This window comes from Chiloscyllium plagiosum, unplaced genomic scaffold, assembly GCF_037043375.1.
Source record: "Chiloscyllium plagiosum isolate Xiang-an unplaced genomic scaffold, Cpla_swu_hap1 HiC_scaffold_28, whole genome shotgun sequence".
NCBI lineage: Eukaryota > Metazoa > Chordata > Chondrichthyes > Orectolobiformes > Hemiscylliidae > Chiloscyllium > Chiloscyllium plagiosum.
In genome coordinates this window covers 22,773,436-22,799,602 of record NW_028270166.1, presented here as the reverse complement: position 1 = coordinate 22,799,602, position 26,167 = coordinate 22,773,436, and the positions used below count along the sequence as shown (strand labels likewise).

General features: G+C 39.3%; 2 protein-coding genes across 3 annotated transcripts in view; one reads left to right on the top strand and one right to left on the bottom strand.

The window, feature by feature from the left end:
• Window positions 1–11,549, bottom strand: part of LOC122565097 (PDZ domain-containing protein GIPC3) — an 88,156-nt gene extending 76,607 nt beyond the window's left edge. The window contains exon 1 of one of the 2 annotated variants that reach the window (XM_043720735.2): window positions 11,202–11,549. In XM_043720735.2, coding sequence (XP_043576670.2) covers window positions 11,202–11,531 — 330 coding nt within the window. In that variant the 5' untranslated portion in view covers window positions 11,532–11,549. The remainder of the gene's footprint in view (window positions 1–11,201) is intronic. The other variant, XM_043720736.2, reaches the window with a different exon arrangement.
• A 4,078-nt stretch (window positions 11,550–15,627) lies between these two features.
• peak3 (PEAK family member 3) overlaps window positions 15,628–26,167 on the top strand; it is an 89,742-nt gene continuing 79,202 nt past the window's right edge. Inside the window, exon 1 of the mRNA XM_043721176.2 lies at window positions 15,628–16,760. Within this exon, the coding sequence (XP_043577111.2) occupies window positions 16,186–16,760 (575 nt within the window). The 5' untranslated portion in view covers window positions 15,628–16,185. The remainder of the gene's footprint in view (window positions 16,761–26,167) is intronic.

Genomic DNA, 26,167 nt, shown 5'->3' with positions numbered 1-26,167 from the left:
TGTACTTGCAGAATTACATTTTATTTTGTTCAAAGACTGCATGAATCCATGTCAGATTCTGTAAATCCCTTTTGTAGAAATAGAATCAGTCTGAACATTGGGACACAGACAGACAGATTTTAACCTCACACCTTAATCTGAGCTGACGTGGCACCTATTGTTAAAGTTCACTTGAGAATGTAACTTTTAAAAAAAGGTCTGTGATTTACATATGAAAGAACTGAAACCAACAGGGTCATTCTAAAAGATGAGAGACTTAACAAACAATCCAGGTCTTTTTCAATACAAGTATATCATTTCAGTTGCATCACACTGTAAACTTTTGCTGTAAATTCTGCGTCTTACGACCTTATACTCCACAACCATGTGATGAAGGAGCAGCGCACTGAATGCTCGTGCTTTCAAATAAACCTGTTGGACATAAACTGGTGTTTTGTGATTTTAAACTTGATTGGTAGAGTGGGGGATATACCAGACCATGAGATTACAGATTGGTGTTGAATATTTTCTGTTGCTGCTGATGGCTCATAGCACCTCATGGATATTGAGTTTTGTGTTATTAACTCTGTTTGAACTCTGTCACATTTAGCACAGTAGTAGTACTACATAACACAATGAAGTGTATCCTCAATGTGAAGATAGAATTTCCTCTTCACATGTATTGGCTACGCCTATCAATGCTGTAATGGGCAGACACATAATTGACGTGTGGATTGGTGAGAACAAAGTCAAGTGGGATATTCCATTTGTTGTCCTCTCATAACTTGTTGTAGACCTAGCTATGTCCTTTAGGGCTTTGTCAGCTCAGCAAGTAGTGGTGCTACCAAGCCACTCTTGGTGATGAACATTGAAGCTCCTCACCCAGAGTACATTTGATGCCCTTCCCTCCATTAGTGCTTCCTCCAAATAGTGTTCAACATTGAGGATTTCTAATTTCTTAGCTGATCGAGGCAAGAGGTAATAATCAGCAGGAGATTTCCTTACCCATGTTGAGGACTCCTAAGACGTCTATCTCCCGAGAAGAGTTCACCATGGTATTTTGCACATTATCGAAAGATAATGAATATAACTATGTCAGGATGATGCTTAACAGGTTCATGGAATGGCTGTCTCAATTTTGGTGTAAGCCCCTAAATGTTAGTAAACAGGAGTTTGTAAAATCAATAGGGCTGTGTATTCTGCTTGGTCAATGCTGCTGCTGCATCTGTTTTTATTCCTTTTACCATAAGACTGTAAGACATAGGAGCAGAAATTAGGCCATTTAGCCCATCGAGTCTGCTCTGCCATTCAATCATGGCTGATAGGTTTTTCAACCTCATTTTACCACTTTCTCCCTGTAACTTTTGAAGTCTTTGCAGTGGAAAGGTACAACCGAGTGGCTTGCTAGGGTATTTTTGAGCAAACCACTTTGTGATGGAGTCACATTTAGGCCTGACCAGCTTAAAAATGATTGCTTTCCTTTCCTAAGGCACACTAGTGAACCAGAATTATTTTTGTGACAACAGTTACGGGTCATCATTATATTAACTTGTAATTCAAATTTCACCATCTAATGATGGTGTGACACAAACTGATGTCCCCACTGGATTAGTCAGCAGCTATGGATTATAGTCCAGTGGCAATACCACTACATCAACGCCTCACGGATCTGGAATTTATGGAAAATAAAATTAAACTTAAAAGTCGTATCTAGGCATTGTTTTGATTTCTGGGTCTTAAATCAATTTCTTTTAACATCGATCCACAACACACATAAAATATTTGTTATGAATTTCAGAAACAGAATTCAACTGCAACTATTGCACTTTTAGCTAGAGAATTTGTCCAGACCATGCTAGAAAAACAATGTTAGCTTTATCTAACATTATTGCTTTATCTTGTGTGTTGCGCAAACAGTGCATGCTTCTTCTGTATAATCAAAAGGTTTTCGTGCTCTTATCACTGAAATTTCATTACTTCAACCGTTACCTTCCTCATCTGAGGAAGTCCCCCATGGCTGCATTTGTCATAGGATTGGATGGTGGGGAATTTCAAAATTGTTTCCTTTTCTGTAAGGTCTTTTAATGAAAACAGAAATAATTTAATCAGCAAGGCAGCAAGTACAGTGCTTTCAATCGTTGGCTGCTTATATCAGCACAGCTGGAAAGGAAATCCCACTGGTTACGCATCAAAATATCTTTCAGATAGTGGCTGAGAAACTGCTGCACCTGTGCACTGCCAATATTGCAAAGGCCCCAATATGGCAGACAGCAACGTGCATGTTCCTACATTGAAAATCCAACTCTCACATATCCCCACATTGGGCAATGATAGATAAGAGGCTTTTTTTTTTGTTTGACAAGTAAACATTTTGGCCCATGTGTGCTGACAGACTTCTGACATTTTAACAACATGATTATTCCTTCTAGTGACTAAGCTGATTATTCAATCTCAGTCCTGCTACAATCACTTGTACCCACTTTATTCTGATATACCTCCATTAGAATAGAATTAGAACTAGATCAGATTTAGAATTAGATTTATTCTCTCATGTACTCATGTACAAAGTACAGGAATACAATGAAATGTGTAAAACCTAATCTCGAGCAACCCTGGAGGTGAATTCAACAACTTTGCGAATCTCTGTTGTCAAGAATATTTGTTCCTGTTGTCTATTCACCTGATGTTAGTTACAGAAGGTCCCATGCAGCTAATGACAAGCAACATGTATGGGTACTCTTCTAAACATTTTGTTCAATTTGTTGGTAAAGTGGTAAGATGAAAAGCAGAGTGTGTAAGTGTTTTTGTTTAGTTGTGAATGTTGAAGGTGTTCGATGCAGTCTAAGTGAATGTGCAGCTGTCAAGCAAGTTTGAGTGAGTACGTAAGGCTTTGTCTATTAAAATTAACGCATGAGGCTAAAAGTTTTTTAAAGTCAGCAATTTCTGTTAGGTAACATGATTCTAAGTCTCTTACTTTTCATCTTTTTGTGGACTTCTCATCTACTGCAAACAATCTGCTTCTATTTATCCTGATTCAATCTTTCACAGTTTAAATACCTGTGTTATCATATATCACTCTGTAATTAGTGTTATTCTATTGAAAAAATTGCCCATTTAAAAAATCTTTCTTTATGTTTATATTTCCTCACACCAGGCAGCATCACAGTTAATGTAATTTTGTCTTGTCTAAAACCTGAATATTCTTTCTTTAGCATGGAGCCCAGTATTGCCCACAGTACTCTTTTTTTTACATTATTCTTTTTTATGAGATTTGGATGTCACCAGCTGAGCCAATATTTATAATCTGTCCCTAATTTTCTGAACAAAATGATGGTGAGCCACCTTCTTGAACCACTGCAGTATTTGTGATGTCGGTGCTGCCACATTGATGTCGACAAGGGGATTATGGAACATCGATAATGTGACATTAAAAGAACAGCAATACCCTTTCAACTCAAGATGGTGTATGGCCTGGAGGGGATCTTGCAGGTAGTTGTGTACTATTGTTAAAGTTTTATGGAAATATGTCTTGGCATTTATATACCACTTGAAGTGAAAGCTAAAATTTGATTTCGTTTACACATTATTAAGCCAAGGCCATGTCTTCAAAGCTCCATGAATCCTTCAAGTCTCTCAAAGCATCCACAATGGTGAGCTGACTTCCCTTCAGAGTATGATTATTGCTATCACTATTTTAAGCCAAAATATATCATTATTGACATTGACTGCCATCTGCAATTTTGGAGTTATCAGCATGATTAGTTCACCAATATTTCTTGACAAGAATAGTATTGATATTTTATTTACCCTGAATCACCCAGAACAGATTGTCCTCACAGAAAATAAGCCTCAACCAACAAGATACTGTATTGCTGGGACCAGTGTTCTGGCAAATCAAAAAAAGGTAGAGCTAAAGAGCTACATGCCCTTTGGTGGGTCAGAACAAACTGAGTGGGCCAAATGGCCTCTTTCCGCACTGTAGGGTTTCTATGATTCTATGATGGCTTACAAAGCAAAAGAACATTGCAGCATGGCAGAGCAGCAAATGAAACTCAGAATAGAAGACAAAATATCCAAAATCAATAAATTAATAGCACAAATAGAGGTTAATGAGTATGATCTTATGCCATCACAGAGATATGGTCACAAACAAAGGTAGTGATGGCATCGTGGTGTTGACATTAGACTAGCCATCCAAAGACCCCGATAATGTTCTGGGACTAAAACGAAGAACTGCAGATGTTGGAGATCTGAAACATAGAGTCATAGAGTCATAGAGATGCACAGCAGGGAAACAGACCCTTCGGTCCAACCCGTAAATGCTGAACAGATATCCCAACCCAATCTCGTCCCACCTGCCAGCACCCGACCCAGATCCCTCCAAACCCTTCCTATTCATATACCCATCCAAATGCCTCTTAAATGTTGCAATTGTACCAGCCTCCACCACATCCTCTGGCAGCTCATTCCATGCACGTACCACCCTCTGTGAAAACGTTGCCCCTTAGGTCTCTTTTATATCTTTCCCCTCTCACCCTAAACCTATGGCCTCTAGTTCTGGACTCCCTGACCCCAGGGAAAAGACTTTCCTATTTACCCTATCCATGCACCTCATAATTTTGTAAATGTCTATTAGGTCACCCCTCAGCCTCCAATATTCCAGGGAAAACAGCCCCAGAATGTTCAGCCTCTCCCTATAGCACAAATTCTCCAACCCTGGCAACATCCTTATAAATCTTTTCTGAACCCTTTCAAGTTTCACAACATCTTTCCAATAGGAAGGAGACCAGAATTGCACGCAATATTCCAACAGTGGTCTAACCAATGTCCTGTACAACTGCAACATGACTTTCCAATTCCTGCACTCAATACTCTGACCAATAAAGGAAAGCATACCAAATGCCTTCTTCACTATCCTATCTACCTGCGACTCCACTTTCAAGGAGCTATGAACCTGCACTCCAAGGTCTCTTTGTTCAGCAACACTCCCTAGGACCTTACCATTATAAGTCCTGCTAAGATTTGCTTTCCCAAAATGCAGCACCTCGCATTTATCTGAATTAAACTCCATCTGCCACTTCTCAGCCCATTGGCCCATCTGGTCAAGGTCCTGTTGTAATCTGAGGTAACCCTCTTCGCTGTCCACTACACCTCCAATTTTGGTGTTATCTGCAAACTTACTAACTGTACCTCGCATCCAAATCATTTACGTAAGTAGCAAAAAGTAGAGGAGCCAGCATTGATCCTTGTGGCATTCCACTGGTCACAGGCCTCCAGTCTGAAAAACAACCCTCCACCACCACCCTCTGCCTTCTACCTTTGAGCCAGTTCTGTATCCAAATGACTAGTTCTCCTGTATTCCATGATATCTAACCTTGCTAATCAGTCTCCCATGGGGGAATCTTGTCGAACACCTTACTGAAGTCCATATAGATCACATCTACTGCTCTGCCCTCATCAATCCTCTTTGTTACTTGTTCAAAAAACTCAATCAAGTTTGTGAGTCATGATTTCCCATGCAAAAAGCCTTGTTGACTATCCCTAATCAGTCTTTGCCTTTTCAAATACGTGTACATCCTGTCTCTCACAATTCCCTCCAACAACTTGCCCACCACCGAGGTCAGGCTCACTGGTCTATAGTTCCCTGGTTTGTCCTTACCACCCTTCTTAAACGTTAGCCAACCTCCAGTCTTCCGGTACCTCATCTATCGATGTGACTATCGATGATAGAAATATCTCAGCAAAAGGCCCAGCAATCACTTCCCTAGCTTCCCACAGAGTTCTCGGGTGCACCTCATCAGGTCTTGGGGATTAATCGACTTTTATGCGTTTCAAGACATCCAGCACTTCCTCCTCTGTAATATGGACATTTTTCAAGATGTCACCATCTATTTCCCTACAGTCTATATCTTCTATATCCTTTTCCAAGTACATACTGATGCAAAATACAAGTTTAGTATCTCCCCCATTTTCGGCAGCTCCACACAAAGGCCGCCTTGCTGATCTTTGAGGGGCCCTATGCTCTCCCTAGTTACCCTTTTGTCCTTAATGTATTTGTAAAAACCCTTTGGATTTTCCTTAATTCTATTTGCCAAAGCTATCTCATGTTCCCTTTTTGCCCTCCTGATTTCCCTCTTAAGTATACTCCTACTGCCTTTATACTATTCTAAGGTTCACTTGATCTATCCTGTCTATACCTTACATATGCTTCTTTCTTTTTCTTAACCAAATCCTCAATTTCTTTAGGCATCCAGCATTCCCTATACCTATCAGCCTTCCCTTTCACCCTGACAGGAATATACTTTCTCTGGATTCTCGTTATCTCATTTCTGAAGGCTTCCCATTTTCCAGCCATCCCTTTACCTGCGAACATCTGCCCCCAATCAGCTTTTGAAAGGTCTTGCCTAATACCATCAAAATTGGCCTTTCTCCAATTTAGAACTTCAACTTTTAGAGCTGGTCTATCCTTTTCCATCACTATTTTAAAACTAATAGCATTATGGTCGCTGGCCCCAAAGTGCTCCCCCACTGACACACCAGTCACCTGCCCTGCCTTATTTCCCAAGAGTGGGTCAAATTTTGCATCTTCTCTAGTAGGTACATTCACATACTGAATCAGAAAATTGTCTTGTACGCATTTCACAAATTCCTCTACATTTAAACCTTTAACATAGCAGTCCCAGTATATGTTTGGAAAGTTAAAATCCCCTAACATAACCACCCTATTATTCTTACAGATAGCTGAGATCTCATTACAAGTTTGTTTCTCAATTTCCCTCTGACTATTAGGGGATCTATAATACAAACCCAATAAGCATAAACAAACAAAAATTGCTGAAGAAACTCAGCAAGACTGGCAGCATCAATGGAGAGAAAAATGGAGTTAGCATTTTGCTTGAGAAGTGACTCTTTTGTCTGCAGATGCTGTTGGGCCTGCTGAGTTTCTTCAGCAATTTCTGTTTTTGTGATGTTCTGGGGGGACCCAAGTTTGAATCCCACCTTAGATGGTGGAATTTGTGTTCAATAAAAATCCAGATTTGTCAATCTTCATAAAATGCCAGTTAGGTCATTAATGGACTTTAGTGAAGGAAAGCTGTCATGATTCCAGTCTCACAGTAATGTGATTTGCTCTCAATTGTTCTCTGAAATAGCACAGCACACCAAGCCATCCATTTCCAGAGCAACTAGGGATGAGCAACAAATGCTGCCTACATCAAATATATAAAATGAGAATGTAGTGATTGGCATGAGGACCAGGTGGGTCTCATTGAATATGAGATCCTCGATTGGGGCTGATAACCTGGGCAAATCGGGGAACCCTGGCTGACAGGTATAAACAGGAGTCTTAAGGATTCTCCTCACTGAGGGGACTGGCTCTGAGCTAACTGGTCACAGCCCATGTCTCTGCACGTGTAAATAAAGGATGGCTTAGTGATGAGGCACTGGGGCCTGTGCAGTTATTTCAGAGAACAAAGCTGGAAACTAAATACAGGCAGTACACGTTTCATTTACTATAACACGATTGACGAATTCGAGACATTGTTTCTAAAGCGCAAAGTTTTAAAGCATGTATTGATTCTAATGTGGTTCCAAACCCAACTATAAATGGTAATGCTATTACACCATTTTCTTACAACACAGGATTGCACGAGAACAGAACTACCACCTTATAGCAGAACCAACTGTATTCAGGAGTGTGTGACTTATCAAAAAGAAGGAAAGCATAGCCTTGTTAGTATGAGCTGGAAGAAGTATGATAGCAAGAAATATTCTTGGATCGGAAGCTGTAGAACCCATAATGATGAAGATAAGAAATAACAAGGGAAGATGATACTGGTGAGACTAGTCATATGCCCTATGCCAGTAGCTATACTGTAGGCCAGAAGATAAATCAGGAGATAGTAAGGGAATGGAAAAAAGACAATAAATTATTCGTGGGTGACTTTAATCACCATGTAGATTGGGAAAATCAAATTGGCAAAGTTCGGCAAGAGACGAAATTCATAGAGTATACTGTATTTGGGATAGTTTCCTACAACAATTATGGATTCAACCAGGGATCAAGCTATTTTGGATCCAGCATATGTAATGAGGCAAGTTTAATAAACAAACTCAGAGGAAAGCATCTTTTAGGAAACAGTGATCCTAACATGATAGAATCTAGTATTCAGTGTGAGATGTAGGTCAGTAACAACTATGCAAAACTTAAATAACAAGGAAAGATGATACTGGTGAGAGTAGTCCTGACAAACCTGTTGGAATTCTTTGAAGAGGTAACAAGTAGGTTAGACCAGGGAAACCCAGTAGATGTGGTCTATCTAGACTTCCAAAAGGCCTTTGATAAGGTGCCACACAGGAGGCTGCTGAGTAAAGTGAGCGCCCATGGTGTTCAAGGTGAGCTACTGGTATGGATTGAGGATTGGCTGTCTGACAGAAGGCAGAAAGTTGGGATAAAAGGTTCTTTTTCGGAATGGCAGCCGGTGACAAGCGGTGTCCCGCAGGGTTCGGTGTTGGGGCCGCAGCTGTTCACGTTATATATTAATGATCTGGATGAAGGGACTGGGGGCATTCTAGCGAAGTTTGCCGATGATACGAAGTTAGGTAGACAGGCAGTTAGTACTGAGGAAGTGGGGAGGCTGCAGAAGGATCTAGACAGTTTGGGAGAGTGGTCCAGGAAATGGCTGATGGAATTCAATGTGAACAAATGTGAGGTCTTGCACTTTGGAAAAAAGAATACAAGCATGGACTACTTTCTAAACGGTGAGAAAATTCATAAAGCCAAAGTACAAAGGGATCTGGGAGTGCTAGTCGAGGATTCTCTAAAGGTAAACATGCAGGTTGAGTCCGTGATTAAGAAAGCGAATGCAACATTGTCACTTATCTCAAGAGGGTTGGAATATAAAAGCACCGTTGTGCTACTGAGACTTTATAAAGCTCTGGTTAGGCCCCATTTGGAGTACTGTATCCAGTTTTGGTCCCCACACCTCAGGAAGGACATACTGGCACTGGAGCGTGTCCAGCGGAGATTCACATGGATGATCCCTGGAATGGTAGGTCTAACATATGAGGAACGGCTGAGGATCCTGGGATTGTATTCATTGGAGTTTAGAAGATTAAGGGGAGATCCAATAGAAACTTACAAGATAATACATGGCTTGGAAAGGGTGGACGCTAGGAAATTGATTCCGTTAGGCGAGGAGACTAGGACCCGTGGACACAGCCTTAGAATTAGAGGGGGTAAATTCAGAACAGAAATGCGGAGACATTTCTTCAGCCAGAGAGTGGTGGGCCTGTGGAATTCATTGCCTCGGAGTACAGTGGAGGCCGGGACGCTAAATGTCTTCAAGGCAGAGATTGATAAATTCTTGATGTCACAAGGACTTAAGGGCTACGGGGAGAATGCGGGTAAGTGGAGTTGAAATGCCCATCAGCCATGATTGAATGGTGGAGTGGACTCGATGGGCCAAATGGCCTTACTTTCACTCCTATGTCTTATGGTCTTATGGTCTTAAATTAGGGTAATTACAAAGGAATGAATGCAGAGTTTGCTGGAGTGGACTGTGAAAGGAGCTTTGAGGAAAAGCAGCTGACAAACAGTGGCAGACATTGCGACTTCGACAAATATTTATCCCAATGAGGAAGAAGGATTCTAGGAAGAGGATAAACTAACCATGATTAATAAGTTAAGGATAGTACCAAACTGAAAGAAGAAAACTTATGCCATGGCTGAGATCAGCAGGGCCAAAGGATAGGGAAAGTTTTAAAAAACAAGATCAAGGAAGAAAAAAGGAGGAAATAAACTTTGGTCGTAAGTTAGCCCCTAATATAAAAAAGAAAATTATGAGCTTCTTTAAATATATAGAAAGGAAGACAGAGGTCAAAGTGATCACAGGCTCCTTAGAGAATGATGTTGCATAAATAAAAATGGGGAATCAGGAATTAGCAGAGTAGTTTAATAAATACTTTCATCAGGTTTTATGGTAGAGGACACTAGTAACATTCCACAACTTATAAATAATCAAGGGAAAAAAGGTGGGAGAGAACTAAATACAATAACTATCACGAGATAAAAAGTATCAGGGAAACTGGGCTCTAAGTGTAATGAGTTGCATTCTAGGATATTATAAGAGGTAGCTATGGAGATTATGGATGCATTGCTAGTAATCTTCCAAGAATCCTTAGATCTGGAAAAGTTACAGAGTATTGGAGAACTGTCAATGCATCACCCTATTCAAAAAGAGAGGGAGATATACAACAAGTAGCTCCATTCTAGTTATGTTCATGTCTGTTATAAGGAAATAGTTAGAGTCTATTATAAGGGATGTAATACTAATAAAGCAGGGTCAACATGGCTTTATGATGGAAATCACACTTGGCAAATTTATTTGAATGATTTGAGGAGGTAACAATAAAGATAGGTAATGGCACCAGTGCACATATATTTGGGTTTCCATAAGGTATTCAATAAGATACCATACATGAGGCAACATAAAGTAAGAGGCCATGTTTTTGGGTGTAGTATAATAGCCTTCATAGAGGATTGGCTAACTAGTAGAAGACAGTTGGAATGGGGAGGGGGGCATTTTCAGGAAGGCAACCAACAGTGATCACTGCTGGTGCCACAATTATTGACAATGTGACTTGGGTGAGAAATGTGAATGCAATATAGCTAAGTTTACAGAGGACACCGAAACAGATGGGAAAGCAAATAAGTACTAATGACACAATGAGCCTACAGAGTAACTCATCATGACACAAATTTCAGATTCAGAATCATAGTTTTGATACCATCATTTCCCCAAATTAAGAATCTGTAAGCCAATATACTCATACAGCATTTCTTTGACATATTCTGAACACATAAATTAGTCTGTTTCTTTTTAATTATGGTAACTCCAACATATGGATAGAGGAATACCATATATTCAATAATATTAATCATACCTGCTAAGCAATAATTTGCCAAGGTAAAAAATTTACAAATTTTTGTACACAAAATAGGTTTTAAAATCTATATGAAACATTCATAACATTTTAATTATATAATGTTGGATACTTGGTCTAAGTTCAGAAATCTAACTAGCGTACAATTATACCACTCTCCAGAAAGAAACTCCTCACATGTTTTTATGTTGTACAGGTCTTGCATATATAAAAGAATTTCCTTTAACTCAAGCATTCAAAGTATTGAAGTAAAACGTTAATAAAGAATGATAGCTTACTCTCTCAGCTATACCCACCTCGGCTGGTGAGATCTCAAAGACCTCTGCGATTTTGGTGTATAGTTCTTTAACATTGGTAAAGCCTTCGATCCTGCCAGTCGGACTGCCATGAGCCAGCTGCGTGTGAAATATCAGCCTGGGCCTAATGCGTGGAGCAGGAGGGGGAGGAGGAGGTGCAGGAGCAGGTGGAAGCCCAGAGTCAGCTGTACCCTGCTTTTGTCCTTGTACCATGGGACTCTTTTGATTTTCATCAGTAACCCCGTTCTCCATCGGTCTGTTCTCTTCTAATTTTGTTGCTTTTTTACATTTTCTCCTAGACCCACACAACATCTTGATCTGGAAAGTAGTATTGCCTGCATTTGAATTAAAGATGACTTCGTCACACATTGGAAGCGTACGTGGGTAACATGAGAGCTCTAAGCACAAAACCTTATACTTATCTGACTAAGTAATCTCATTACTGTAAAAACAGATGCTACAGTATCTCTTCATTAGAAAGCCAACTGCAGTGCTAATTGTCAAACAGTAAGCTTGTAGCATTTGAGTAAGCTTTGCCAGAGAGTGCGACCTTATTTGGGCTCAGAAACAACACCTTCTGCTAATGTATTGGCCATCAAAGACAACTTCTGTCGTATTTACCTCAGGAGTTTTACTGAGATGCCTGAGGAAGCTAATTTACCAGACTGCCTCATGTGGCAGCATCCATGCTTGTACAGTAGAAGGTTATGCCAATATGATAAGGAGCTGGGAGGCAAACGATTAATCAGAATTGGTTAATTTGTAATGGCTTTATTTTAATGGAGAAAATACATGTTGCAGGAAATACTTAGAATTTAGTATTTCTCATTTAATTGATTCCACATCTTCTCCTTAGTTTTAAGAAAGCGATCTAATTCTTTTTAACATCTTGAGGTTAAGTTACTTGACATATTACTCAAGTTAACTTTCTTTTTGCCACAGCAAGGAGAAGGCTGCTTCTAAACAAAACCCACATTCAAGCAGGTTTCAAGGGAGTGGGCAGTAGCTCATCCTCTGCAAATGAAAACAGGCCCTCAGTTTTTTAATTCCAAAGCCTCACTGAAAATACTTAAGACTCACCTCACCCTGAATATAAGGGATGGGGGAGGAAATGGCCACCCAGTCAATATGTAATCAGATGACCCACAAAAGACAAAGTTGAAAATCATACAACACCAGGTTATAGTCAACAGGTTTAATTGGAAGCACACTAGCTTTCGGAGCTTCGCTCCTTCATCAGGTGGTAGTAGAGGGCTCAATCCTAACACACAGAATTTAGAGCAAAAGTTTACAGTGTGATGTAACTGAAATTATGCATTGAAAAATTGATTGTCTGTCAAGCCTTTCATCTGTTAGTTTCACTTCTATCATGGTATTCTAACTTTGTAATTTGTGATTTTTAACTTTGTACACCCAGTCCAACACTAGCATCTCCAAATCACAGAAGACAAGGTAAGTGTGAGTTAAGTCATTCCAGGAGATCCTTCCTGAAGTGAAGGATCAAAATCCAGGAAGGGAAGGCCTCAATATCTTGCAAGGATCATTCCTGCTCCTCCTGGATTTAACAAGGACAGTGAAAAAAGAAACTGAAACTGGGCAGAAAAGTGAGACCTCCTTGCTCAGATAAGTGTTAGAATAGCTGCCAAGGCTGAGCAATGGATCATACCATTATCTGCAACAACTTTCACTGAATTCAGGTTGGTCATCCATCCAGGCATTTAATCTGAGTGGTCCAGGCGCTGGACAGTTCTATTTGCATTTCTCACATTTTTGTTGTACTTTTATGCCAATCATGTTTCTCCATTAGAAAATATTATAGACAAAGCCATCTCAAAACAAGATCTGGAATGGGACAATTCCCTTACATATCCAAATAATGCAGTTAAAGAGTAAAAATAATGAGGAACTTGAAGCAAATTCTTACTTATAACAAAATGAAGTTGCTATAGACTGATATTCCATTCACCTGTTGGATATCAAGGTACACTTTACTATTCTCTTTTCTCAGGATTGTGTTGTTATTGATTTGCTATTTTATATACATAAATTCAACAAGAAAACATCTGTTGGAATGTGCCATAGTCATTGAAACCCGTTAAGACCATTTTTTTTCCAACTTAGAGACAAAATGGCAGCAAGGTAACACAATACCAAGATTGTTTTAATTGCTATCAGGTTATGGCTATAATATTACTGTAACAGGATATGATAATGTTAGGAAGTCTTACAGCAGTTATTTCTGTGAATAATTTGCAAACTTTTATTAGATCCTGGGTTACATTTCTGCCCTGATATTAGATCATTACATTCCTTGAAAAAGCCAAAGTAATCATGAATGAAAATAAAATCTTTGTTTTGCATTTCGATTCTTTCTTTTTAATTTCTGAGGAGCTTATGGCATTATGAAACACTGATGTAATTCAGTTTAACAATACCATTTGGTTCATGCCATTTAAACTAAATGACAATATTAATAATGTATGTAAAGATTTGTTTGCTTACTTTGGCACTCCTCCTGACTTCATCAAACCTTTTTCTTAATTGTAACTGGGTCCTAAGGACATGCAATACCCTATTCACCTTCTCTACAACTTCCATGGATGTAACTTCCACATCCAAGGATTAGGAGCAGGAGGTGACCACTTCCCCCCATGTCTATGCTCTGCTATTCTGTCATGGTAATCTTTTAAAAAAATTGCTCATGGGATGTTGGTATCACTGAAAAGCCAGTGTTTATTTCTCATCCTTAAGTGTATGTGCGAATACAGTGTTGAGTTGCCTTCTTAAACTTCAGTAGTACTTGGAGTGTGAATTACACCCACAGTATTGCTGGGAAAGGCCTGTTATGGATCTGACCAAATATCCTCAAAATATATGAGGAAGAAAGCCTAGATCTTAACATTTCCTTATTTTAAAGGTAAGTGTAAGGCTTTGCGTTCCAGATGCAATTCAATTGGTTAAACTATTCAACTTAAAGCAAAACACGTTATTTTTGCACTACTGTTAAAATACAGACGAAACAAAAATAAAAGAATTGGCTCAACTACAATTTTATCAAAATGTTTAACAAAACAATGTGCATATTAACTATACTAAATAACTGTTCCAACATAGTAACATCCAATAAACACACCATTGGCAAAGGCAAATTCAATAAAAACGCTTGTTTCACGTGTAATTGTAGCAGCAGGAAGCGAACACCAGCTTTTAACTGTAACAGAGAGAGGAATAAGAGCTTTTACATCCAACTTCAAGTCCCGAGTATTCAGAAAATTAAACTAAATATCCTGGTTCTGTGTGAGTCTGACGCTACCCATTCAGATGCTGTTTCTATTGTTTCAATTTTTTTTAAAATTCAAGGCCTCACAAATTGTTCACTGTATTAGCTTTAAGCAGACTGCTCAGCACTTCTGTCTCAACCTTTCTTCCTAAAAAACCAGGACAAAATACATCTCCAAAAGCCGTAGAACTATCACAGGAGTTCCACGATTTTGATCCAGTAACAGAGAATGTGCAACAATATAGTTCCAAACGTCATTACTTGATCAGGGCTTCAATTTCATTTTCTTACCTACTTGCCATAACCTTTGACACCCTTGTTGATCAAAGAAATTGATCTGTTTCAGCCTTGAGCATATTCAATAATTCAGCCTCCACTACTATTTGAGGCAAACAATTCCATAGACCAACAGCTGTCTTAGAGAAAAAAACTATTCTAATCTCAGTCTTAGAGGAAGCCTTATTCTTTTGTAAAATAATATTTTGAGATATATTTTACAGTTGGAGGTATGACAACATGACACATGTTAGCAAGCATGGGAGAAAACAGTTTATTTTGGATCCTTAGTTCCTACAGTTTTGCAGAATTGATGTTCTCTGTACCTTATATTATCGACAAATGACTAGAGATTGATTGCAATAATTAGTCAATATGCTCATTATCATTGTAGTGTGACTAGTGACAAAATACCATTCATTATTTAAAGGCACACATGGATATTCATTATTCTACAAATATATATTGAATATAAAGCACGTTAACAGCAACCCAGGTTAGAAGAGTGTACACTAACTGCAATGCTTGAAATTCAGTTTCTGTAGTTTAAGATAATTTGGAAATTAAATTTTCAAAGTAACACATTTTACATTTTTTGTTGGCATTTGGCAAAATAATAAAACATCAGAATTACAAAGTCCACACAACCAATGCAAAAGTCTTCCAAATTTGCGTTATTGCAGCTCAAAAGGGATACGTTTTATGAATGTGAGATATACAGGAAGAGCGAGTTTGATTTTAAATTACGATAGTCAATACTGTAGCAATGACACCATAAAGAAGTTTCGCTCATAATCTCAATAAGTGTATTCATTGGATGCCATAGAAACCACGGCAACCAGAGCACAGGAAGCTTTTGCACCAACAGAAGATTCGTTCGGATGGTTGAAAACAGGCCTTATTTCATGGTTCGGAAAGAAATCGTCTTTATACACAGCAAACAACATGGAAGATGCTGAATTATTTCAGGAGAACCACAAGGGATGAACGAAACTCTATGAAGAATTTAATTTCACAAGAACTGCTGCCAACAAATTAGCAAAAGACACTGAGAACATTTACAATGTGGAGTATAAAGTTACAGCCGCAGACAGGAAACAAAGGGAATCTGAATAACTGCCCCAATTTGTACTCGCTTCCCCCACCCCAACCTCTAACACCTTGATGATAACCCTGATAAGTGGTTTATTTATAGACAAGGAATTCTAGGGTGGCTGGATTTTCTTCTTGGAACTGAAGATTTTAAAACAAAAAGATGAACTTCAATAGTTCCTGCTCAACGCAACAAGAATTATTCATAATCAGTTTCAATTCTGAATTGTAATGTGCAAAAATAAATCATCAATGTGAGAAAGCTCACTATAGTTTTCTTCTTTAAATAGAAATGGACATCGATTGAAGAAATTTCAAATGGAAAGCGATTATTGCAACATTCCTTCACAGCATTGCAGCATGTCAACAAGGAAAGCAACAAGTCCGCGATACAGAACATTATACAACGACAATTCCTCCCAGTCATATATGGTGTCTACCAAAGAGAAACCACAAGTGGATGTATCTTCTGCAATGAACAGTGCCACGAGGAAAAGGCAGCAATTTTTTAGTAATCCTAACCCTTGGAAAGGTAAAATGAACAGCCCTGAATCTCCCAAACAGGGTAACAGAAGACCCTGCCACTCTGTACAGTATGCCAATCCTCAGCGAACTCTGTTAAACACTAAACAAAAACACAGAACACTAACGATCGACAATACTGTCAACGGCAACTTTGAGCAGGTGTCTGACGAGGACAACATTTATGAGAATTTGGATACATATTGGCATCAGGCACGCTTTCTGAGATGTAATGATAAAACAGTCACCTACACAACTCCATCTGAACTTTTTGTCAGTGAAGAGAGAAGAAAGCCACTGAGTAAAACCCAAATGCAGATGGCCGATTCTTCAAACCCACAGCCACCACCGCTCCCTGTAAAGATTCGAAGGTATTGTGCTCAAGCAAATTCATGCCATATTTATGAAATATATATTTGTACTGAAACATATAACCTAGTGCTAGCTCTTAAATGCATAGCATGTCTCGATCTTTTCCTACACCTGTTAGTTCTGGAATTAAATCTGCACTATGTTTTGCATGAATGCTATTAGTTATTCTAAGGTATGGAATGGTATGGAACTTTCATCATTCCCAATAGAGTTGAAATGTTCTAATAGAGGTTGTTTTGATTTAAGGGAAATATCTAGCAGTCTCAGCTCAGTGATAATCATTGTGATCCTGAGTCAGAACCTATTGCTTGAGCACATAAGCTGATTCAGCATATTATTAAAAGCGTGTAACATTATTAGTGGTGTTATTTTTCAAACAGTGGCAAATTTACTCAATAGAATGCTCATCCTGCCTTGCTTGAAGAAAAGGCTGAGAGGCCAACTAACATACTAAAACATTTAGTCATTTATTTAATTGCTGTTTGTGCAACCTTGTTGGGTGCAATTTGATTGCAATGGGTGGAATCTTATTGGGAACTGAGCAACATGTGCCGTGGCAAGATTTGTGGCAGATTCAGATGAGAAGTCCAGAGAGATCTATCTCAATGTTTGGAGCATCTTGCTCCATCTTTTATGCTTTATCCAAGTGTCTTGACTTGTTAGGCATTAGAGAGTATCCAAATGAGGGGACCGTTGCTTATCAAACATCTCATTAGTGCCACACCTTGACTCGTTAATACTCAAATGCCCATTTTACCAAACTCACCGAACAAACTAGACTCTGGGAATTCTCAACATAGAAATCAGAGTGGGGACCTGGCAATTTCAGCTCACAACTTACTTTAGAGAACCTCCTGATTAGATGCTGGGCATCAACATTTCAGGGAATGCGCTATGAGCACTAGCTACATGCATCCCATATCCACAGTCATTGGTAACCAACATGTTTCAGTCCCTAAGAACCTTCTTCTTCTCCGATCCACTTATAGAACACTTCAGTACTTTAATGCTTTATCATTCTAATGTTGCTGAAAGGACACTACATGCTCATGGACAGAAACTCTGGACCATGCTGAGGCTCAAAAATATTCACTTTCTCTCTTAGCACTCACTCACTCTAAGCTTACCCAAAAGTTTGCGGCATCCTTTCCTTGCATAGCCTTGTCTTGCCTTTTGTACCTTGCCTCCTCAGCCAGAGTTAACCAGGCTTATAACTTGGTTATATTTCCATGCTGTTTAGCCCAGACACAAAGCTAGGAAGCTTGTCATAGTCGACAGCAGGCCTCAGGCATGTCAAGGGCGAAAGCTATTATTTAGGGGCCCAGTCATTCAAGCACAGTTACCAATACAAATCCAGGGACCTGGACATAACCAATGGGCGATTGGGTCGAGGATTGGCAGATGAAGTTTAATTTAGATAAATGTGAGGTGTTGCATTTTGGTGATGCAAATCAGGGCAGGACTTACACACTTAATACTAGGCTCCTGGGAAGTGTTACTGCACAAAGAGACCTTGGGTACACATTCATAGTTCCTTGAAAGTGGAGTCAAGATAGATAGGATAGTGAAGAAGTCATTTGATAAGCTTGCCTTTATTGGTCAGTGCAGTGAGTGTAGGAGTTGGAAGGTCATGTTGCAAATGAACAGGAAATAGGTCATTTTTGAAATACTGCATTTAATTCTGATCTCTCTGCTAAAGGAAAGATATTGTTAAACTTGAAATGGTGCAGAAAAATATTACAAGGAAGTTGCTGGGATTGGAGGGTTTGAGTTATAGGGAGAAACTGAATAGGCTGCGGCCTTTATCCCTGGAACGTTGGAGGCTAAGGGGTGACGTTATAGAGGTTTATAAAATCATGGGGAGCCAAGGTCTTTTATCCCAAGGTGAGGGAGTCCAAAACTAGAGGACATAGGTTTAGGTGAGAGGGGTGAGATTTAAATAAACCTAAGGGGAACTTGTTCATGCAGAAATGAGCTACCAGTGGAAGTGGTGGAGACTGGTATAATTACAACATTTAAAAGTCATCTAGATGGGTTCATGAATAGGAAGAGTTTAGAGAGATATGGCAAAATGCTGGCAAATGGGACCAGATTAATTTAGGGTAGCTGGTCGGCATGGATGAGTTGGGCTGAACCGTCTGTTTCTGTGCTGTATTTTTCTATGACTCTAATCAGTCAGGACCTGCTCAAGGTGATCAGAGTAAGGATGCATGTAAGGAGTAAGGAGCTGAATGTTAGACAGTACATCACCTATCTTTAAACTTTCTGCCCTCATTTAAGCTCTTCTGCTCCTGGAATGAGAGGCAGGTAGGTATTATGAGGAATTAAAGTGTTTGCCACAGTTGATACTTTTGGTGCAGTTGGAGAGGTGTCCTAAGCAAGTGAGTAGGCAGCGCACAGGGCATTCAGGGTTAGTTATGTTGGGAGTCGGGTAGGATGACTACGGGTCAGGAAAGATATTACAGGCAATAGTGATCAGGATAATGCATGAGCCTTGGTGGGAGGTGAGTACAGGAGCGGAGATAGAGTGAGTCTGAGGTATCAGAGAGACAGTGATGGTACTTACAAGGATAGAATTGGGCTGGGGGGGTGCATGATATTGACCTTCTCCATTCAAATGTTCTGAAATTCAACAGGCAGCTCAGACTGCACTGACCCAGATGGGAACCTCAGACCAGGCTGGTATATGCAGACATCCATGGTCCGTGCATAGCAATGACTTCTGAATCAAATGTCAATGCCACGATTGGCATGCTGATGTTGATCACCGTCTGTGGAAATCTTGGAGTGTCTGTAAAGTTAACCTTGATGCCATCTGCGCATCTTCCCATCCAGCAGGACATCCAGGTCCCTACTCTCATTGTAGGGCACCAACTTTCCCTTAAATGCCTTGTCCTGGAAAAATGCAGGGCAGCTAAGGACTAGATTTCACCCCTCTCACCATAAACCTATGCCCTCTAGTTTTAGACTCCCTCAACCTGGGGAAAAGACCTTGGCTATTCATTTTCTTTGTGCCCCTCATGATTTTATAAACCTTTATAAAGACACCCCTCAGTCTCTGTTGCTTGTCCAGATGTGCAATGGCCTTTTAAAGATGGTATACATACTAGGGACACGAGGGTACCCCAGGACTAATGAGTTGTTCTGGGAATGATGTGTTGTAAGATAGGGCTAGAACCAGATAAGAGAATGTTTACAAATGCTTGAGACCTTGCGGCAAAAAACCCTCAACACATCTGCTAATTAGTCAAAAAAAAATTTAAGATTCATCTCATAGTTTCCTAACTTAGGTTTGTGGCATATTGAAGCTTTGAATAGTGCTATATTAATGCAAATTTCTTCTTTTTAACCTTTCTTTAAGAACATAAACTCTGAAAGAAAGAATAGACCATATGGCACTTCAAGCATTTCAATAAGTCATGGCTGATCTGAACTTGCTCTCAATACCACTTTTCCATCTGTTCCCTGTAACCGTTGGCTCCCCCAGTAGTTCTAAAGTCCAAATAGTACAGGCAAAACCTGTCAGGCTATTTCTCATAAGAAAACGCTCTCATTCCAAGAATCAACTTTGTACACCTGCCCTGAACTGCCTCCAACCCAAAAATATCCCTCTTTAAATATGGAGACTAAAACTGTACACAGTACTCAAGGTGTCACACCAAAGCCCAATACAATTATAACAAAATTTCCCCACTTTTACAGTCTATCCCATTGCAATGAAGACCAATATTCCATTTGCCTTCCCAATTACTTGCATGGCATCTTTTTTATATTTCATTTATAAGGACACCCCGGTCCCTCTGTAGTGCAGCATTCTGGTGTCGCTTTCTGTTTAAATAATATTTTGTCTTTCTGTTCTTCCTATCAAAGTGGATAACTTCACATTCTTTCATACTGCACTTCACCTGCAAATATTTCTGCATACTCATTTAACGTAACTATATCCTTTTCTGACTCTTAGGGCCAGATTTTCACAGTCAGCAAAACTCCACCAGCCTTTTCAAATGGCCCAACTGCAAAAATGTCAATTTCACTTAATTAATTCAATTTGTACTCCTCGGAGGAAGTGTGGGGAGGGGAACATCAATCATATAGAAGGGAAACTCAAACTCGGTAGGGAATTTGAATTCTGTGCTGAATTTAAACAAATCCCATTTTGGCAGGTCTAAGAACCTTAACTCACAGTGTGGGGGTCAAAATTTGATGGAGTAGATGTAAACACTCTTGAAGGGTGGGTAAGGTCTATTTAGATGTCATGATCGTAACTTCTTGAAATGCCCTTCTCTGTACAGTTAGGAAAAACACACGTTTAAGCTGTCAGTGAGTGTTAATAAAAAGATACCATGCTGGACTGCTTTGGTTTGCTGTTGAAGGTTAGAAAATAAATTACTATCTGGTCATGTAGCTTCAGTAGAGTTTATTGTTGGCATTTCCAAAGGACTATTATTATGTCAAATGAATACTCGGTTGAGTTTCAAAAGATACAAATATCACATCAGGGTGTTCTAAGTTTGCTATTTTTTGAAACCATTGAAAGATTAGTTGACTTTAATGTGAGATCTGAATAGAAGTTTCTTTATTTTTACAAGAGATTAAATATTTAGAGAATTTAAAATCTTTGAATGGAATTTATGAATAGAAGTTTTCTTGTAATGATTGTGCATGAGTGAAAGATCAATTAGATTATTAAAAGGTTTTTGATTCATCTCCACATGATCCCTGCCAATAGTGGATATTGAGTGAGTGGATAGAGGGGCAGCATGGTGTAGAAGGGGACATGGGAATTATGAAGGATATGGAGAATATGAGGGGGCATTAGGAGATAGGTGGGGGAACTAGTTGGCCTGGAGGAGCTATGGAGGAAGGTAGGATTGAGGGAGGTGTGAGAGATAAAGACTGGGGACCAAACAACTTTTAATATAACAGATCAGCTCACACTGGTAGTTACATAGCCCCACAGTTACCTATGATTTACTTCCAGGATAAGTAGGCACAATACAATCCATCCCCCACCTCCACAAAACAATTGTTAAGTTTAACAGAGCCTTTTAAACCAATTCATTGTGCCATGTTAGGATGAGCTATCCATCTTAGTAATGAAAACCTAACCATTTGTGATCCATTCATACCTGACTTCCTCACCTATCTTTGTATCATCAGCAAATTTGACCACGAAACCTGAGTTCCTTCATACAATTATAATATAGATTATAAATATTTGAAGCTGCAGCACTGATTTCTGTGGCACATGGTTCTCCAACCTAGAACAATCTATTTATTCTAACTTTCTGTTTTGTTAGTTCTATCCATTCTAATATAGGGGATGGGCTTAGATTAGTTCACAGGTCGGCACAACATTGAGAGCTGAAGGGCCTGTTCTGCGCTGTATTGTTCTGTGTTCTATGTTCTATGTTCTGTGTATCAACATAGTGTGTTCTTATTATCATACTGTCACATTTTATGGAACATCTTGCCAAATATTTTTGGAACTCCAAACACAGTTCCCCTTTATCCACCCTTCTTGTTACATCCTCAAAGAACTCCAATAAACTATTTTAAAATAACTTTAATTCATAAAACCATGTTGACTCTGCTTGGTTAGATAATGATTTTCCAACCTTCCTACTATGCTTCCTTAATAGTGGATTCCAGCATTTTTTCCCAATGGCAGATATTAGGCTAATTGGGCTATAGTCCCCTTTCGTCGAGTGTGTCTTTTCTTGAATATGTGCATTACTTTGTCGGTTTTCCAACATGCTGCAATCTTTCTAGAAACATGAGAATTTTGTTAGATGAGAATCAATGTTCTAAGACCATATACTGCAGTTCATTGGGACTTGTCAGTCTCTTGTACCATTAGTTTGCTGGGAACATTTTTCTAATTATAACGATTGCTTTATCATAGAACCCCTACAGTGTGGAAGGAGGCAATTCAGCCCACTGAGTCCACACTGATCCTCCAAAAAGCATTCAACCTGGAGACCGACTCTCCTACTTTATCCCCGTAACCCTGCATTTCCCATGGCTAATCTACATACATCCCAGGACACTATGGGCAATTTAGCATGGCCAAACCACCTAACCTGCACAGCTTTGGATTATGAAGGAAACCAGAGCACCCGGAGAAAACCCACCCAGACACAGGGAAAATGCACAAACTCCACACAGACAGTCGCCCGAGGCTGGAATTGAATCCGTGTCCCTGGCGCAGTGAGACAGCAATGCTAACCACTGAGGCACTATGCTGCCCCCTGATTTTCTGCTATTATTGAGATGCTTTTGGGACAATATATAAAAGGTAAAAAGTGGCAGAGATTTAAGGGGATATTTCATAATTTTTCACAAAGATATGTTCCACTGAGAAAGACACGTTAAGAAGGATGAGTCATTTCTGACTACCTAAAAAAGTTAGTCCTCAACTACTGTAATGTCAGTTATAAAATATTTCATCAAACTCTCTGCCATCTCCTTCCTTTTTGGTGTTCATTTCCATGTCTCAAACTTTAAAGTACCAACATGTAACTTTTTTTTTCTTTTTACATACTTGCATATACTGTTAACCTTTTTGTACTTATTGCTAGTTTAATTTCATCTATTTTCTTTCTCTTTATTAATTGTTTTAGTAATCCTTTGTAGGTTTCTAAGATCACACCAATTTTCCAGCCTACCACTCAACTTTGCATTAATGTTTGTCTTTTATTTCAATTTGATACACAGAACATAGAACATAGAACACAGAACAATACAGCGCAGAACAAGCCCTTCAGCTCTCAATGTTGTGCCGACCTGTGAACTAATCTAAGCCCATCCCCTTACACTATCCCATCATCATCCATGTGCTTATCCAAGGACTGTTTAAATGCCCCTAATGTGGCTGAGTTAACTACATTGGCAGGCAGGGCATTCCTTACCACTCTCTGAGTGAAGAAGCTGCCTCTAACATCTGCCTTAAATCTATCACCCCTCAAATTGAAGCTATGCCCCCTCGTACAAGCAGATGCCATCATCCTAGGAAAAAGACTCTCACTGTCCACTCTACCCAATCCTCTGAACATCTTGTATGTCTCTATTAAATCGCCTCTTAGGCTTCTACTCTCCAATGAGAACAGACGTAAGTCTCTCAGCCTTTCCTCATAAGACATTCCCTCCTGACCATGCAACATCCTGATAAATCTCCTCTGCACTTTTTCCAATGCTTCCACATCCTTCCTGTAATGGGGTAACCAGAACTGCACACAATACTCCAAGTGAGGCCACACTAGCGTTTTGTATAGTTGCAGCATGACATTACAGCTCCAGAACGCAATCCCTCTTCCAATAAAATCTAACACACCGTATGCCTTCTTAACAGCACTATTGACCTGGGTGGCAATTTTCAGGGACCTATGTACATGGATACAAAGATCCCTCTGCGCATCCACACTACCAAGAATCTTTCCATTGACCCAGTATTCTGCCTTCCTATTATTATTCCCAAAGTGAATCACCTCCATTTATCTGTATTGAACTCAATTTGCCACCTTTCAGCCCAGTTCTGCAGTTTATCCAAGTCTCCCTGCAACCTGCAATATTCTTCCACACTGTCCACCACTCCACCGACTTTAGTATCATCTGCAAACTTATTCACCCATCCACTTATGCCTGTATCCAAGTTGTTTATAAAAATGACAAACAGCAATGCTCCCAAAACAGATCCTTGTGGCACACCACTAGTAACTGGACTCCAGTCTGAATATTTTCCATCAACTTGTTGCCTTCTTACAGAAAACCAGTTTCTAATTCAAACTGCTAAATCACCTTCAATCCCATGCCTCCACATTTTTTCCAATAGCCTTCCATCAATAATATCCTCCATTAGCCACAATTTTGTAAATCATTCTCATGAAGATTTTCTGATTCAATTGAACTTATCATTCATTGTTAAAATTTTTGAAATATCTCCTTAAATGTCTGTGACTATGTTCAGTTAAGTCTATTTTCCCAGTCCATTTTAGACAACTCCACGTTAATACCTCTGTAACTGTCTTTAGTTAGGTTCTAAACACAAGTTTCTTATGCTCAAACTGTACATGAAATTCTATCACATTATGATCATTCTTCCCTGGAGGATCATTTACTGTGAGATCATTAATAAGTCCTGTCTCATTTCATATCACTAGATCTAAAACAACCCACTTGCTTGTTAGTTCCACAACATATTATTTCAAGAAATTATCCCAAATGCACATTATGAATTCATCCTGCTGACAACATTTGCCATTTGATTTGTTCAGTCCATATAAAGTCAGCTACAATTCTTGCAGTATCCTGCTTACCATCCCTCATCATCTCAAAAAGTATGGCGCTGGAAAAGGACAGCCAGTCAGGCAGCATCTGAGGAGCAGAAGAGTTGATGTTTCGAGCATGAGCTCTTCAGGAATTCTTGATGAAGAACTCATGCTCGGAATGTTGACTTTCCTGCTCCTCAGATGCTGCCTGACTGGCTGTGCTTTTCCAGCACTTTTCGACTCTGATTTTCAGCATTGGCAATCCTCACTATCTACTATCATCTCTTGATTTATGCTTTACTATTGTTAAATGGAAAATCGATTGTGACTTCTTAGAAAATGATTTATTTCCCTTGCTATGTCTTATATCCACCCAGATTAATTCTATATTTCAATTTTCCAGGCCAAGATAATTTCTCAATACTGCATTGATCTCAGTTTATTGACAGAGCTATTTCACCTTCTTTCTCCTTATCTTTCTAAAATGTCAAGTAGATTGAATATCCAGTTCCTAATCCTAGTCTCTTTCAGACCACATCTCTATAATGTCTATCAGTATGTACTATTTTTAATCTTTCTTCATGCCATGATCCAGGTTGTTCCAAATGCTACTTGCATTTAGGTAAAGATACTTTAATTTCATCATTTTACAGTTTTTTTTTAACCAAATCCAACCCTATTTGTTGGTACAATGTTATGTTTCTTTGTCCCTTCCTGTTATACCCTACCGATCATGACCAACATCACTATCCTGCTTGATCCTTCTCATTAACTTTCTAAATTTCCCTTCACCTGAACGATCTTCCATTTTGACTACATGTTTTAAAGTCCTAATGACAGCTACTATTGTTCAATTCACCAGCACACTGATCCCAGTGTGATTCAAATGAAGACCATCACAATGATACATCTCCATCTTTTCCTGTAAGAGGGCTAGTGACCATAAATTGCAATCTATTCCTCCCACACTAATCTCTGAGTAAAACATTAATACCTGATGAAGGAGCAGCACTCCAAAAGCTAGTCTTTTCAAATAAACCAGTTGGACTAAAACCTAATGGTGTGTGATTTTTGACTTTGACCAACCCAGTCCAACACCAGCATCTCCACACCTTCAGTAAGCTAAACAGAGAGATAAC